The 18297-nt window shown below is 33.4% G+C and overlaps 1 protein-coding gene across 6 annotated transcripts in view; it reads left to right on the top strand.

Annotated features, from left to right (window-relative positions):
* The first annotated feature begins 1861 nt into the window (after positions 1-1861).
* The window catches only part of LOC101888195 (cyclin-dependent kinase 5 activator 1), a 210432-nt gene continuing 193996 nt past the window's right edge, over positions 1862-18297 (top strand). The window contains exons 1-3 of one of the 6 annotated variants that reach the window (XM_059131978.1): positions 1862-2138; positions 3232-4066; positions 8941-9076. In XM_059131978.1, the coding sequence (XP_058987961.1) occupies positions 3245-4066; positions 8941-8955 (837 nt within the window). In that variant the 5' untranslated portion in view covers positions 1862-2138; positions 3232-3244 and the 3' untranslated portion in view covers positions 8956-9076. Of the gene's footprint in view, positions 2139-3231; positions 4067-8940; positions 9077-18297 lie in introns of those variants that run through there. The other 5 variants (XM_020037429.2, XM_005185404.4, XM_020037430.2 and 2 more) reach the window with 5 other exon arrangements.

The raw sequence follows: 18297 nt of genomic DNA, 5'->3' as shown, positions 1-18297 counted from the left end.
ACCAGAAAACAAGGAAAATAGCAATTTGCTGAACACCTCCAAATTTGTAGATTGACTATAGTCAAGCCAACATTGTTTATTAAAGTTAAGGTTTTTTAAAGAGAAACGCTAACCATTTACAACTTATATTAGGTTCTTAAAAATATTCATTACACGCTAATACTATGGGCCAGCAACGCGGTCTTGGTAAGCTAGTGTATATATATATATATATATATATATATGTATATACCAATTCTCAACCAATTTCAAAGTAATTTGGCAAACTTATTTTTGGAACGAATTTGGTACTTTTCAAAAAACTAAAATCCGTTAAAAATTGTGTTAAAATCTTAAAAATACTAAATGTATACGAAGACATGGACCTGCACAGACATTCTCCTGTCATAGGCTGTAGTATGCATTACGAACTTCAAATACCAAATTTGAACCAATTCTGGCGAATAATGTCTCTAAAATCATCAAAGTACCGAATATCGGGAGGTACCGTTATATGGGGACTGTATCAAAACGTGAACCTACATGGTACATTTTCAATACCAAAAGTCCTGCAGACATAATATACATTTGCGTAAAATTTTATCAATCTACTGTAGTTCGTCCGGAAGCTAGATTGATTTCCACAGACGCTAAAGCGACATAGAATTTTATGCTGATCAAGAATACATATACTTTGTGGGGTCTAAATGTATATTTCGAGGTGTCACAAACGGAATGACAAACTTAATATACCCTCCATACTATGGTGGAGAGTATAAAAAGTACAAAATTTAATTGAGGGCATGATTATAACTGGAAGGTAGGTTGCTACCTCGAATTCTCATATTTATAATATATATATATATATATATATATATATATATATATATATATATATATATATATATATATATATATATATATATATATATATATATATATATATATATATATATATATATATATATATATATATATATATATATATAAATCAATTGTTGTTCGTTGCGAAATGAGAACGGCTACACCGATTTGCATAATTGTACAAACGTTCGTCATACCCCAATTTAGGTTTTACAACAAAAAAATTCACCACGCCTACTTTTACGCCCACTATTTCGATTTATTTAAAATCCTTATATATCCCAAAATAATGAAGATATAGGTTTGAAAATGATTAGACGAGATACTGTTGACTTTTCATCCAATCCAATATATATATATATATATATATATATATATATATATATATATATATATATATATATATATATATATATATATATATATATATATATATATATATATATATATATATATATATATATATTTGGTAAAAAAAATTAATATATGATATTGAAATCGGTTCAGATATAAATATTTTGCCGACCTCATGCATTTGATGCACCAAACTCGCTATATATCTCAAATTTCATTGAAATGTGGCAGTTGTGACGGAATTTGGTCTAAAAATAAATTTAAATTAAAATATTTTATTAAGGAACATAGACCCAGCAAATACAGTTAATAGACAGTTTAAGGTTACTGCTCTTTATCAATATAATATAAATAGTCTTTATCAGAATAATGCAAATACTTTGTGAACATTTACACTTTAAGGTGTTCCTTTTTTTTAGCGGATAAAAACTTTATATTTGATTACTTTTTCTTTACAGGTAAATACAACTAAAGACCTACAATATACTTCCTTGTTTGTTATGAAATTAAATGATTCATTTGTCATGAAATAAGGGATTAAACCAGTTATTGAAAAAGGTTTTAGAGTTTGTTTTCAACCCTCTTCCTACACATGCGCTTTATTTAGACATTGAACATTATTCCTACCCCCATTTGTATTTTTATGAAAGGATTTTGCGCAGATAAAACTATCTCCTAATATTCGTAAGATATGTAACGTTTTCAGATACTATAAACGAAAAATTAATTAAAGCTATACCGTGAAATATAAAAAATCGAATCAAAATAGTTGCGTGATTTTACTATGTAATTCAATATTCCTTATAGTTGGTATATGCCTGAGGTGTGTTTGTATAGTAAAGGACAGTATTTCTTCTTTATTTATTCCAAAATGTTTTTCTAAGTAAAATTATTTTTTGTTTAAAAAGTATACTATTCAATTGATAATAAAATCAAGCGAGGTGAGTTTGTAATATAAAGTAAATAACAAAAAGGTATATAATGTTACTTGTCTGTCATTGCAATGAAATTATGCACAAAAGTATAATTATAATAGTAACAGGAAAATGTATGAACAAATTCTGATGGATTCTTTGAGTGAAAAATGAGACGGCTCTCAAAACATGTACAAATATGATGGAAAACTTGGAAGGGCCGAACATTTTAATGCATTCCACATTACACTTTTTAAAAAAGCCTATAAGGTCTAGTATTTGAACGGTGCATATAATATCTATTACAATAATAATTAAAAAAAAAAAAACAAATATCGGATGTATCGTCATATAGGGTTATATGGAAACTTGGGAGCATTCCACTATTTTACTCAAAAAGTGGAATAACGCTAAATAGGTGTGATTTGGGTTGGCAATTATTTTTTTTTATTTAATTTATAAATTTGTATGAAAGTTGACTGTTATATTATTTTTTGTGTAAAACTCTTTGGATGTCATGAAGTCAAATTTCAATCTATAAATTAAAATTCATTTTCTTCAAAACTGATTTTTTAAATGTTATACATTTTGAGTAAATAAGCAATTCTAATTCAATTGAAAAATGTGCAAAACTCATCGAAATACCGAATATCGAGTTGTACCGTTATATGGGAGCTATACTAAAACGTTGATCTTGCTGGATAGATGATTATCTGGCAAAGAAAGTGACACCTGTTACGAACTTTAAATACAAAGCTTTAGCGAAAATTGCTTAGATACTGATTATAGAAGAGATATTGTAATAGGGGTCTACATCTGAATGAGGACTAATATGAACGGTTATTGTCCGATGCGAAAACACAAGGTCGATTAACAGAAATTTTAGCCGCCAACAATAGAAATAGAAACTAGACTGATCAAGAATATATTATTAGTTTATAAATGGAATATGTAAATTAATGAAAACAAATTATTCTATCTATACATACATATTTAATATTGCAAATACAAGAATAAAAGTCCGCTACATGTTTAGTTATTAGTTATAATCAATCGTGTTAATAAAAATGAAGAATATGCTATTTATATATCTATTTTTGATTTCTATTCTAATTTGTAGCAAATCATCAACGATGGGGACTGTCTTGAGTATTAACCCAAAGGATCGTCATAACCCGATTTACTCTGGTCAGCACTACTTCCAATACCGGCAGCAAAATGAATTGAAAAAAGAATACAATACTGACAATACCCACTCAAATGAGTCTCAGCTGAACAATTTCACATACGAACAACTAAATAATGCAAAAAATCGAGAAAACAGAAAAAGTAATTGTTCGCATATTTCAAATAACGGTAATAACAACCACAACGTCTGTACCAATCTGAAGTTGAGCAATTTAAGTACGAACAATCTGCACCAAATAAACAATAGCACTAAGGATACCATAAATAATGAACTAGATATACACAATGAAAACTCTATAATATTAACAGAAAAGAGTACGTTAGAGAAAAATTTAAAAAAACACTCACTGTTTATGAATGCACTCTCATGGAAAAAAATTTCATCACACAGCAAGAAAAAAATTGAAAATAAATCTAAATGTTCGAATTTTCCACCATCGAACTGCAAGTCACAGTTTAATGAACAAAATTTATCTTCAGTGGGCGATAAAAACAAAAATGCACGACATAGATTTATATATATGGAAGAACACCAAGCTTTTAACCCAGAAGTTAGTCAAGAGACATGTTTGCGTTATTTGTCATCAAACAAAGACAAACTGAAAAACACTTTGGACATTGTGAAAGTTAATAATACAAATAACGTATCCAACTACAACAAGTTAGTACAAAAACAACCTCTTGCAATATCTTTACCAACACAGTTACAATCATCAGCTCTGCAAACAAAAATAAATAATAATGGACCTCGGAAAACTGTAATACAGGTAAGAATCTATTTTGCTTCATACGAGTAATGAAAATGCTGTATGTTTGGAGTACATGTTATTCGTAGTTTAAAAGAAGAAACCAGTAAAGAAAGTCTTAAAGTCGGGCGGGGCCGACTTCACATAACAAATAAGAGTTCTAATGGGGAATCTGTGAGAATTAAATCTTACCAACTATGATTATAGTTATAATTTAAAGTCCAAAGGAATTATATATTAGAGGAATAGCCTCCTCTGAATAGATATCTACTACATTTGCCGAGGCATTGGTGCCTTTTTAAAACGGGCTTGTATTACTCATTTGTTGCACAATTAACTTGAAATCGGATAAAGATATATATAGGAGCTATATCGAAATCTGAACCTATCTCGATAAAAATTTGCAAAGGTTTTTCTGAGTTGTATTTGATATATTTCCCCAAATATCGCTGTTACAGCGGAAGATAAAAATAACAAAGCGGATGAACAATATACATGGGAGCTATTATTAGTTATTAGTTATTTCTAAACCGATTTCTATCAAATTTGTCATACTTATTTTCAGGCCCAATGTGGTCGTATGTGCAAAACTTCATACTATTTTGGCTGATATTTCACATTTGGTGCACAATAAAATGCAAATCGAACGAATATATATGTGGGACCTATATCAAAATTTTTGTATTCATCCTTAGATTAAACAAATTATTTGTTTAACATAATATAAGATAAATGTACTAAAACCCCAAAAATAATAAAATAGATACAGTCGTGAAAATTATAAACATATGCATAGACTACACTAAAATAAAACCGTGGGGAACATCAATTGTCTTAAACATTGCAACGTATAAACCCGTTTAACTTAAAAAGTCTTTTTACCTTTTTTATTTTGTAGTTTCTAGTTTTTATTTCGCATTCTGTTTAATTCATTTAGAGCTTCATTATTGCAAAGTTTCTTGACCGTTAGTTTATTGCAGTCCAACTCCTCTACACATCGTCCCTACAAAGATCTTATTCTACTAAGAGCCACGTAGGCTTGACCTTCTTCAAACAGTTTCGCACCTAAGTATACGACTGTCTGATCCACAGTGCTACCCTGCATTTTATGTATTGTAGAAGCCCATGATAGTATTTTATTTTAAATATTGAGGTTGTATAGTGCACAGTATTCTTCTTGTCAAGCCCCTTTATTTGATACCCATATTGGTGGGATTGATGAAAAATTGTTATAACCCATTTGGGGGCGGCGACCATCTTGATATCCATGTTGATAGAATTGATAAATCTAAGTTATCCGCCATTTTGTTGAGTCCGCCAACTTGAATTTTAATTTTATATAGTACATTGTATTCTACTGAGCACTGAGCACTTCAGCCGTTTTATTTGATACCCATATTGATAGGATGGTAACCTACGTTACCCGATATTTTGTAGCGGCCGCCATCTTGGATTTCAATTTTTAAAAGTAAATTGTATTCTGCTTATTGAGCTCTTTCATTTGATACCCATATTGATGGGATTGATAAAACCTAAGTTATCCGCCATTTTGTAGCGCCCACCATCTGGGATTTATAACATAATTGTATTGTCACCAATATCCAAAGTGTGTACAAAATTTCAGATTAATCGGTTGACAGGAAGATGGTGACATCACATGCCCTATAAATTACCAGCATTCCACAACAATGAATAATTTTTACAAACTTTGCAATGCAAAATAATTAAGCAGTGGATAACGCAGTAAAATGTGAGAAGGTCCGATTACGAATTCCAATGTCGCGCCAGCAAACAAAACAAAGAAAATATAAAATACGAAAAGTGTGCGACCACTAAGTTCTTGAGTTCAACCCCTTCAAAAGGCAAACAAATAACGCATGAAAAATTGAAGTATTGATCTATTCGATTGTCAACTCTATTCTCTATTCGGCTCGACTGAAGCAATATTTAGTGAGAAAGGAATACAACCGATTGGCTTGGGTGTAAATTCAATTTTAGTTTTTATTTAAAAATATGTTTCTTAAGTACTACTGAAACCAGTCTAACTTAACCTAATCCCAGCCACACAATTATTCTTATCTATTCTAATATTGAATGGAGAACATTGCAGGGCTGCTTGACATTTCATTTAAGTGGTCTTGTACATCTACTGAGCGCATCGATATCTGCGCGTGCGACTCATAACCTTTATAATCTCACACATAACCTTTATAATCTCACACATTATACTGATATTTTATGGCTGCTGGGAAATATGTAATTTTAGGATATTTGTTGCTTATTGCTAGATTTTCCCAGCGCCTCGACCGCACTCAAAAGTATGTACAAAGTACTTTGTAGACTAATGTTACAAAAACGGCTCCCTTTTATTCTAATTTACTGACCATTGGTATCAGTGTTGCGCATACTTTCAATGACATGCCTATGTAAAAATATAGGGTTAGGATGCTGCTTTGTAAGTAGTTAAATATTAAGTAAAAAGTATTCAATTATTTGGCAATGAGATATTTTTGGTGTGTGCTTAATGCTTAATAACTTTATATATTTGGAAATTATACTATTTTTAATTAATTACCGATTTATTGAATTAATCTGAACCATTCAGACCTGTGGGAAGGACAACTAAAATTGTTTACGGACTTACAATTTTATTTAGAATTATTAGGGATAACGCGGTAATGATTGAAAACCTGCGATTACAAAACCCAATGTAGATGGCTCAAATGCCCGCTCCACCAAATAAAAAGAATTCCTGCGTAGCTAAACCTTTTTGATTTTCTGTGGAAGCTCAACTAAAATTATTTGTATACCGGCCACTCGTTACCGCGTTACCGGCCCGTAGTTTTAGTCTTTAATGCATAGTTTTTAAATCATAATAATTCACAGATCTGGCTCACATAATTGACACAATTTTTAATATAAATGATGACTTGACTAAATAGAATTAAATACGCATAGCAAAACTGTCAACAGAGGTTCACGTAAAGGACGATTTATAGTGTTTCAAAAAACCTGATCCTATTTTTCAGCCGTAGGTTTTACTTTGAGAGGTAAAATCCTAAATAACAAATGACATATATTAAAAAATATACATTAACTGTTTTTAATAGCCCCATGTAAAATTGTTCTCTACCCCCAAAGTAGCCTAAACACACATTTTAAGCTAAATCGATTCGAAAATGTAATCAAAACCCTCGAAATAGGTAAAATCAGGAGGTGCTTTTATATGGGCGCTTCTCCGAAACATTGGCATTGACCCTTAGAAGCTAAAATGCCAAATAATGGTAAAATCAATTGAAAAATGTATCCAAAACGCTGGAAATAGCTGAAATCAGCGGATACCTTCATATAAGTGTTATACCAAAGCATGGTCTTATTCTTATAATTATTTAAAAGAATGTGTTGTTCTTTCTAAAATCTTATATTACCAACATTTAAGGAATTTGAAAGGGACTATATCATTTGAGGGTGGCTATATGACAATGTAGATCGACCTGATACATATTCTGTACAAATGATTCTTCATGTAACCCCTAGAATCAAATTTAAAACTCTATTCTTTTCCTAAATTATTGTGTTTGATTTTCTGTGTTATGTTATTTCCATCTTCTTCATTACACCATTTCGTAATCATGCACCTTTATTTATATTCCCCTAAGCAGAAGTTGGTATTTAGCAAAGCTACCCACAGATATTAGGGTGGCCTAGTGGTGACGCGTTCGCTCTACAACCCCGGGGATGTAGGTTCGAATCCGGAACAGGGACATACATTTTTTTTTATTATTTTCGTGACTTCTGTTATACAATGCTTTAGATGTTTAAAGAGACATCAGTACATATCCCGGCTATGTGTTTGTGAGATTACTTGGGAACAATTCTCCACCTTCCCTATATCCAGCAATGTTATAGGTTATTGAGTTCTTTTTATTTGTTTCGGAATTCTCTCCTATACAAGTGGTGAAAACTAAAACCCATGATTCTTCATGTAACCCCTAGAATCAAATTTAAAACTCTATTCTTTTCCTAAATTATTGTGTTTGATTTTCTGTGTTATGTTATTTCCATCTTCTTCATTACACCATTTCGTAATCATGCACCTTTATTTATATTCCCCTAAGCAGAAGTTGGTATTTAGCAAAGCTACCCACAGATATTAGGGTGGCCTAGTGGTGACGCGTTCGCTCTACAACCCCGGGGATGTAGGTTCGAATCCGGAACAGGGACATACATTTTTTTTGATTATTTTCGTGACTTCTGTTATACAATGCTTTAGATGTTTAAAGAGACATCAGTACATATCCCGGCTATGTGTTTGTGAGATTACTTGGGAACAATTCTCCACCTTCCCTATATCCAGCAATGTTATAGGTTATTGAGTTCTTTTTATTTGTTTCGGAATTCTCTCCTATACAAGTGGTGAAAACTAAAACCCATTGGAATGTTAGCATTTATAATCACAGTCCAGTGAAGCATCGTTCTTTCACATTTCTGGTGTACCAAAGAGAAGACTTGGTAATAAAAAGATCAAAGTGCGATTTAATAAAAAAAAACAAAAGTGAAAAAAAATTACAATTTTAGTGCCAATATTAATATTCTACCGCATCTGTGAATATTGTTACAATCATATTACAATCATAATATTAAAACCAATTATAAACTCTCCGCATGAACATTGCTTGAGGTAATTTTTTTTGGAAAAATTATGAGTTTTTGGCAAAGATTTAAACCAGTGTTTTCTCTTATTAAGTTGGAGCACAAAAAGTGAAGTTGGGTCATTGAAATTATCGCCGTGAAATTATCTATTATATATAAATCATGATAAGTACATTTAAGAATTATTACTTCATCCCCTAACATATGCAACCAATTTTGAATTTAATGAGTGCTAATATTAGACCTTACAGCTATAAAACTACACTCGAAATAAACATATTGATCCTGATGAACATACATACACACATATATCATCGAGGCCTCGGCGATCATCTGTGAGCAAAAAGGATAATGAATGAAAAATCCCTTAGAAAAGAGTGAGTCCTTAACATTTATATAAAAATCATTTATTTTTAAAATTGTTGCATATGAAACTGTTATTCTTTCCATAAATTGATTCAAAGGATCATATCCTTTGAACCAATTTTTATGACTTATTCAGAATATATATCTATTGCCATGTTAAGATAATACTGGTACCTTTAATGTAGCCATAAAACTTATATTATGATAAATTTATCATAAATTAATTATCTTAATTGAATCATATATGTATAATCATAATTAAAACACAAATGAACTTATTCATCTAAATTAAAAAGGTTCCAGGATATATCGTTCAATAATTAACAAGATAGTTTAAAGTTTAATTTTATAATGTTGAGTTCCTTGTTATTTAAGATTAATACACCTAAAAATTTAAAACTTCAAACAATCATGAATTCTCCATATTTAAGTTATATTCTTCTTTTATTATTTTCTATTGAAGGATTTTTATGAATTTTGTTTATTGTTGATATTGTCAATTATTACAGTTATTAAAAATATAATACTTGTTTCATATGTAATATGATCAATTAAAAAGGAACTATTTTCTTACCTGAAGTGAGGGAAAAAGGGTAACAATTGCATTTGGGAGTCTCCACAATATTTTCCCATGAGAGACTAAGGTAGGGAAGGGTCATGAGGGATGGACTTCAATCAACATCTGGAGTTCTTTTTTATTGCATTTAAGGATTGGGATTTTCATTATGTTTCTTTTTTTTTGTTATGAGCTGGACCAACAGGGGTAAAGAGTTGCCCAGCTACTTAGTCCACCCAAAACTTTGTTATATACTTGGGGAGTCTATAAAAATATTTTCTTTTATGTTCGGAAAGATATTCGTCAATATTTAATGGAGACACAAACCCCCCACCCGACTGTTTGTTAGCAATCAAAGGCTCACACAGTCTTCATTGATGCCAATTTACATCATCATTCTGTTGATAAACTAAAATCCAACTAGATATCTTTCTGGCATCAAGATAAAACACAAAATAATGATTGCTATATGTTCAAGCCAGGTAAACCAAAAATTTAATCCTGATTGGTCATTACATAATTAGAATGGCGCCCAACGTGGGGCTAATCGAGTTGAATCCTTAGGAATAATTAAAAATTTTAGCACATAAAAATCTACATCCGTTAGAAGTGACATTCTTCATTTTATTATCTATAATTGTAATTGTAAATTCGTAAGCATTGCTATACATACCTCGTAATACTTTGGGATTTACAATTATATATTTGAAATCCTTTGGAATTGATTGTCCCAACTTTCAGTAATTATTTAGATGTCACAAATTACCTTTTTATTTAAATTATTTTGGGTTCAAGAATCTAGCTGTAGAATACTTAACCAAGACTCTCTGGATTCTTCCGGTTTCTGATTGTGTCGGAAATTCTGACCGAGATGTCCTTGATTAATATTTTCTGCATCAGTGAAATGAGTACAAAATCGTTTAATAAAAAAATCTATAAGTACATATTTATGTCATAGGGTTATCTTAAAATTTGTAAGAACCTTCCAATAATATTGACTGCAAAACCTCGAGAGTGGTACTGGAGGTACCACAAGAAGTGAAATTCTTCATTTTATTATCTATAATTGTAATTGTAAATTCGTAAGCATTGCTATACATACCTCGTAATACTTTGGGATTTACAATTATATATTTGAAATCCTTTGGAATTGATTGTCCCAACTTTCAGTAATTATTTAGATGTCACAAATTACCTTTTTATTTAAATTATTTTGGGTTCAAGAATCTAGCTGTAGAATACTTAACCAAGACTCTCTGGATTCTTCCGGTTTCTGATTGTGTCGGAAATTCTGACCGAGATGTCCTTGATTAATATTTTCTGCATCAGTGAAATGAGTACAAAATCGTTTAATAAAAAAATCTATAAGTACATATTTATGTCATAGGGTTATCTTAAAATTGACTTCGTTCTCGTCAACCTGAATTTTGTAGGAATAACTTTATTGCTTGTGGCGAAATCAAGTCCAGAATTTTCAGTTCGAGGTAGATATGGTATGATGGTTTGTTATTTAATCATAATCCTATAACCGAAATATTTACTCAATAGCCCTGTTTTGTTTTTTTTCTTCCAATCCTTCGAATCTGCACTGATATGGTAAGGAATCTTAATATATAACTATTGTTTATATCTCTAATTATAAAGCGATATTTTGTGTGGAAATACACACAAAATAAACAAATGAAGAAAAAAATAACATTGAATTAAAAACAGGTTGAATTTAGTTTTGATCATTTTTTTCATTATTTTGATTATTTTTAAATTGCTTCTAATAAAATCGAAAACAATGTCATTACCCCGTAGACCGTTATCAAATCCGTCATTGGACTCAGACAATCCCTCAGGGGAAACGTGGAAATGTACATCCTGTCAAGACATTATACAACCCCAAACACAGTCATGTTGCATGATTGATAAGTGTCAACATATTTTCCATAGGATTTGTATTGAACAGGAATTGTCAAATTCTGCTCAGTGTCCGTTATGCCAAGTAACATGTGAACTTTCGAATTTGAAAAAATATCCCGCATTAAATACTGAATCTATAGAAATGTCCACCCAAACGGGTACACTAAAGAAAACTCGTCCAACATATAGGAGTAAGGGCCGTGGAGCTCTAGCTAATCGACCTATAACACGGAATTTAAGCAAAACTTTACTTTCCGAAAATCTGAATTATAGCCACAAAGTAACTTGATTGAAATAGGAGTTGAGTCTAATTCTCAGATTACCCAGGATAACAATTCATGCGGTAAAAATAAGAATAATCAGATTTCGCTAGACATAGATTATGCTCGAATCAATCAAATGATTGAAATTAATATTGTTAAAATATTTCCAAATTTTAATATTGGGACACCAAGTCCGAACCCAACGGCACATCAACTACCCTCCTCAGAATAATAACCTCACTAATATTCAACCTCAACAATTTTTGGGGAACGAAAACAGCAATTTTTCTAATCGAACCCCACATTCTGAGGAAATTTCCTTTCCATTGCGTCCTGATAGGGTAATATTCATTATACAAAATTGGAACATTCATTTTGATGGTTCGAATAACAATTTTACGGTAGAAGAATTTCTTTATCGTATAAAAGTTTTAACCAAAGAGCATTTAAATAATAACTTTTCCCAAATTTGTAAGAACCTTCCAATAATATTGACTGGAAAACCTCGAGAGTGGTACTGGAGGTACCACAAGAGTGTGGATGCTGTTCAGTGGACGGAATTTTGCTGTGCATTGCGTAGTCAGTTCAAAGACCTTCGCTCTAATTTCGACTTGATGGAAGCTATCAGGAGTCGGAAGATGAAACCAGAGGAATCATTTGACTCATTTTACGGGGCTATTTGTTCTATAGCTGACGGGCTTAAACAGCCCATATCAGAAGAGGAGATGGTAGAAATCCTCTTACGGAACTTGAGAACTGATATTATGCAACTGATGCGGGAAAACTTATTGAGCGACGAATCTTTTAAGAGAACTGCCCGTACGAAACCTTCCCATTCTAATCCCTATAATAACGTTCGTAGAAATGTAGATGAGGTGCAATATGAAGTACAAATTACTGATGATAGCAATTCAGACTCCTGTGTTGATGTTGTCACCAATGACACATCTAAGGTAGCATGTTGGAATTGCGGACAATTAGGACACTTCTGGGACGACTGTATCCAAGATGGGAAAATTTTCTGTTATGGATGTGGTCTTAAAAATGTCTACAAGCCACAATGCACAAGATGTGCTAAGAAAAAAATATATATCCAGGCAAAAAACAAAATCCGCACAGGTACCAACCTAGATTACATGAAAACTGAGTATTTTTCTCCATTACAACAACATACACTAAAGACTACCATTCTCAAACGTGATTTAACATCCTCCAAAATCCATAAAAAAATCTTATTTGCATTATGTCGAAAAACGAATACAAATATTTTTAGTGTCAGAAATTAATGTTAAACGGGTGAAAAGGTTTACTCTTCGGTTAAGGTTATATTACAAAAGTCGAAAAATTGCTTCTAAGTATGTAATATCTTCTATTATTAGTAATCCGTCTGATAAGAGATTTTATGCAAAAGTCCATTTCCTCACCTTTACTGAATATGGGTTATTAGACACCGGTGCTAACATATCATGTTTAGGCTCAGATTTAGCCATCCAAAATTTCACGAATTACCCTGAATTTTCACCATGTAAAACGGGAGTCAAAACAGCGGATGGCTCACTTCAAAGGACATTAGGATCCCTGCAAGTTGACGTCCATTTTCGTGGCGACAGTCATAAATTAAAGTTTTTGATTGTTCCTTCTTTGTCTCAACGTCTTATCCTGGGTTTAGATTTTTTAAAATCATTTTCATTAGCCCCTGATATAATTGATTGTTCAATAACCACCAGTTCACCCATCTCATTTGACCGCCCGTCTATTTTATCATCTATCGAAGCTTCCAAATTTTCTTCTGATCCCAATATCTCCAAATGTCTGTCCGAAAACCAAACCAATCAGTCATGCCTTGACCGCAAATATCCACTAACATACAGCCAACAAATGCAATTAAGAACCATTGTAGATCTTTTTCCAAGCTTTGACAAACAAGTCTTAGGCCGAACAGGTTATTTAAAACATTATATTGATATTGGCAATGCAAGACCGGCGAAGCAACGATTCTACCCTGTATCGCCTGCCGTAGAGAACTTGATGTATCAGGAGGTAGATCGTATGCTCTCACTCGGGGTAATCGAGCCATCAGTTTCCGCCTGGTCATCACCAATGCGTTTAGTTGTCAAACCTAATAAAGTACGCCTTTGCCTAGACGCAAGGAAGCTTAATTCAGTTACAAAAAAAAAGATGCCTATCCATTGCCCAGCATCGAAGGTATATTGGCCAGACTACCCAAGGCCAATATCATAACTAAACTGGACCTAAAAGATGCATATTGGCAAATAGGTTTATCCGAGGAGTCCAAAGCCCTCACTGCGTTTACAGTGCCCGGAAGGCCACTGTATCAGTATGTGGTGATGCCTTTCGGGCTATGTACAGCGCCTCAAACAATGTGCAGGTTAGTGGATATGATTATCCCTCCCGATATCCGATACTGCATGTTCGGCTATTTAGACGACATTGTAATTGTGTCGGAAGATTTTAATAGTCACCTGGCGATTCTAGTTCGAATAGCAAAAGAATTACAAAAAGCAAATTTAACAATAAATGTGGAGAAAAGTCAATTTTGTGTAACTCAGACAAAGTATCTTGGTTTTGTAATCGGGAACGGTTATGATGCCATAATTAATTGGCCAACCCCGAAAACGGTACGCCAAGTTAGAGGATTTTTAGGTCTCGCGGGTTGGTATCGAAGGTTTATTGAAAACTTTTCTTCAATTACCTTTCCGATTTCCGAAACCTTGTCCTCTAAGCAGAAGTTCAAATGGTCGCCTGAAGCCAAAAACTCTTTTAAGATCATTAAAGACTTGCTAACCAAAGCACCCTTGTTATCAAATCCTGATTTTACGTACATTGCGACGCCTCTGACTACTGTATAGGCGCCGTACTAGTCCAACTCGACAAGGAAGGTCATGAACGACCCATAGCGATTATGTCCAAAAAATTAAGTACAGCGCAAAGAAATTATAGCGTTACCGAGCGCGAATGCCTTGCGGCTATAGAGGCCATTAAAAAATTCCGGTGCTACCTGGAATTGCAAGAGTTTGAGATAGTGACAGATCATTCCTCACTTGTCTGGCTGATGAAACAACCTGATCTGACTGGTAGGCTAGCCCGCTGGGTTTTCAAATTACAACCTTACCGATTTTCCATTAGCCATCGGAAAGGCAAGGAGCATACTGTTCCCGATGCCTATACCCGACATAGATGTATCAGCAGTAGAAGAAATTGAACCAGAAGTAAATTTGAATTCAGCCAGCTTTGACGACAAAGACTACCAGGACTTAAAAACTAAGATAAAGACAAATCCTTCAAAATACCCTGATATTCAAATTGCTGAAAAATTTGTGTACATTCGTACCGATCATTACTCTGGAGAACCCAATCAAGAAAGCCGAGCTTGGAAGCTTTGGATTCCAGAGAAGTTGAGGCACGATTTAATTGTTAGGTTTCATAATTCCCCTGTGGCCGCACACGGAGGAATAAACAAAACTTTAGACTTAATTCGCCCACAGTTCTTCTGGCCAGGAATGGTAACTGACATACGTGATTATGTTCGGAATTGCCAAACCTGCAAAATAACTAAACATCCAAATGTAGTTCTCAAACCAGAAATGGAAAGACATGTACAAACGGTTCGACCCTTTCAAAGGATGTACGTGGATATTTTAGGTCCCTATCCAAGGTCCAAAAATGGTTTCATTGGGATTTTTATTGTTCTGGACCATTTAAGCAAATACCATTGGTTATGTCCATTAAAAAAATTTACCACCACACCCATTCGAGAGTTTCTACTCAAAAATATTTTTCATGCATTTGGAGTTCCCGAGCAAATAATAAGTGACAACGGTACACAGTTCAAATCGAACGATTTCAATTCTTTTCTTACAAAATTTGGTGTTAAACACATTTACACTGCGCTTTATTCTCCACAAGCTAACGCTTCCGGACGCGTAAACCGTTCCATTATAGCCAGTATTCGAGCGTATTTAAAAAAAGATCAAAGGTTATGGGATGAGCATCTATCTTATATAAGTTATGCACTGAGAAACTCATATCATCAATCCATCAAGTGCTCACCCTATTTTGCCACTTTTGGGATAAACATGATAACCCATGGCGATACATATGCACTTCTAAAAAACATCAATATGGAACCCTGGAACACAGCATGGTACTATGTAGAGCAGATGAACTACAACTTATACGAAAGCAACTTAAAAATAACATATCTGAAGATTACAATTCAACAAGAGAACAATATAATCTGAGAACCCGCCCGGTATCATATCGCCGTAATTTTTCTCAAAGCAGTGCCGAGAAAAGGTTCAATGCCAAAACTTGCACCAGTGTTTCTTCCTGCGAAAGTTAGAAAGAAGATAGGCAATGAGCTGGAAGACCTAGAAGGGAAGCTGATAGGGACGTATCACGCTAAGGATATTAAGCCATAAATTTTATTCTTATTCCGGTTAATATCCTTCTTCAATGAAGCGATATTACCCGGTTTTGTGGCAATTTATGGGCCAGGAAAAACATATTAATTTCTTTTCTGTAAAATTGTTTGCTGGGATGTGGTACATTCTTTTCCTAAATTATTGTGTTTGATTTTCTGTGTTATGTTATTTCCATCTTCTTCATTACACCATTTCGTAATCATGCACCTTTATTTACATCCCCCTAAGCAGAAGTTGGTATTTAGCAAAGCCACCCACAGATATTAGGGTGGCCTAGTGGTGACGCGTTCGCCCTACAACCCCGGGGATGTAGGTTCGAATCCGGAACAGTGACAAACATTTTTATACCCTCCACCTTGGAAAGGAGGGTATATTAACTTTGTCATTCCGATTGTAACATCCTTAAATATTCGTTTTAGACCCCATAAAGTATATATATTCATAATCAGCATAAAATTCTAAGTCGATTTAACGATGTCCGTCTGTCTGTCTGTCCGTCTGTCTGTCTGTTCGTCTGTCTGTCTGTCTGTTGAAATCACGATACAGCCCACATTATTTGACGTAGAGCTCCAAAATTTAGCAGAGCTATTTGCATTGTGTCTAGGATGGTTGGTATTGAAAATGAGATATATCGGTCCACGTTCTGGTATAGTCCCCATATAACGGTACCTCCCGATATTCGGTATTTTGATGATTTATGCCACATTTTTTCACGGATTTGTCTTAAAATTGGTATTTGTAGGTCATAGCGGGTCCCTGAGCGTGTGGCAAAACATTGCATGTATAGGTCCACGTTGTGGTATAGCCCCCATATAAAGGTACCTCCCGATATTTAGTATTTTAGTTTTTTTACCACATTTTTTCACGGATTTCTCTGAAAATCGGTATTTGTTGGTCATAATGGGTTCCAGCTCCGGTGGCGAAACATTGTAATTATAGGTCCACGTTTTGGTATAGCCCCCATATAACGGTACCTCCCGATATTCGGTAATTTGATGATTTTTGCCACATTTTTTCAGGGATTTGTTCGAAAATTGGTATTTGTTGGTCATAATTGGTTCCAGCTTCGGTGGCGAAACATTGCATGCATGGGTCCATGATTTGATATAGCCCCCATATAACGGTACCTCCCGATATTCGGTATTTTGATGCTTTTTGCCACATTTTTTCACTGATTTGTCTAAAAATTGGTATTTGTGGATCATAATGGGTTCCAGCTCCGGTGGCGAAACATTGTAATTATAGGTCCACGTTTTGGTATAGCCCCCATATAACGGTATCTCCCCATAATCGGCATTTTAATGGTTTTTGCCACATTTCTTCTAATGTTTCTTTTACCCTAAGGTGGAGGGTATTAAAAGTTTGGCCCGGCCGAACTTAATGTTTTTTACTTGTTTTTGATTATTTTTGTGACTTCTGTTATACAATGCTTTAGATGTTTAAAGAGACATCAGTACATATCCCTGCTATGTGTTTGTGAGATTACTTGGGAACAGTTCTCCACCTTCCCAATACCATGCAATGTTATAGGTTATTGATTTTTTTTCGGAATTCTCTCCTATACAAGTGGTGAAAACTAAAACCCATTGAAATCTTAGCATTTATAATCACAGTCCAGTGAAGCATCGTTCTTTCACATTTCTGGTGTACCAAAGAGAAGACCTGGTAATAAAAAGATCATAGTGCGATTTAATAAAAAAAAAAACAAAAGTGAAAAAAAATACAATTTTAGTGCCAATATAAATATTCTACCGCATCTGTGAATATTGTTACAATCATATTACAATCATAATATTAAAACCAATTATAAACTCTCCGCATTAACATTGCTTGAGGTAATTTTTTTTGGAAAAATTATGAGTTTTTGGCAAAGATTTAAACCAGTGTTTTCTCTTATTAAGTTGGAGCACAAAAAGTGAAGTTGGGTCATTTCCAAAGGAAAAATTGAAGGTTTTCCGCAAACAAAAGCAATTTTCAATAGACCGGAAATCATTGTCTCTTAGGTAAGAGGTGTACTTCTAGTGTTATTTGAGTATAAAATTGATATTTCCACCGCAGATT

Source organism: Musca domestica, unplaced genomic scaffold, assembly GCF_030504385.1.
Source record: "Musca domestica strain aabys unplaced genomic scaffold, Musca_domestica.polishedcontigs.V.1.1 91, whole genome shotgun sequence".
In the NCBI taxonomy this organism is placed as follows: Eukaryota; Metazoa; Arthropoda; class Insecta; order Diptera; family Muscidae; genus Musca; species Musca domestica.
This window is presented reverse-complemented; position numbering and strand designations above follow the sequence as displayed.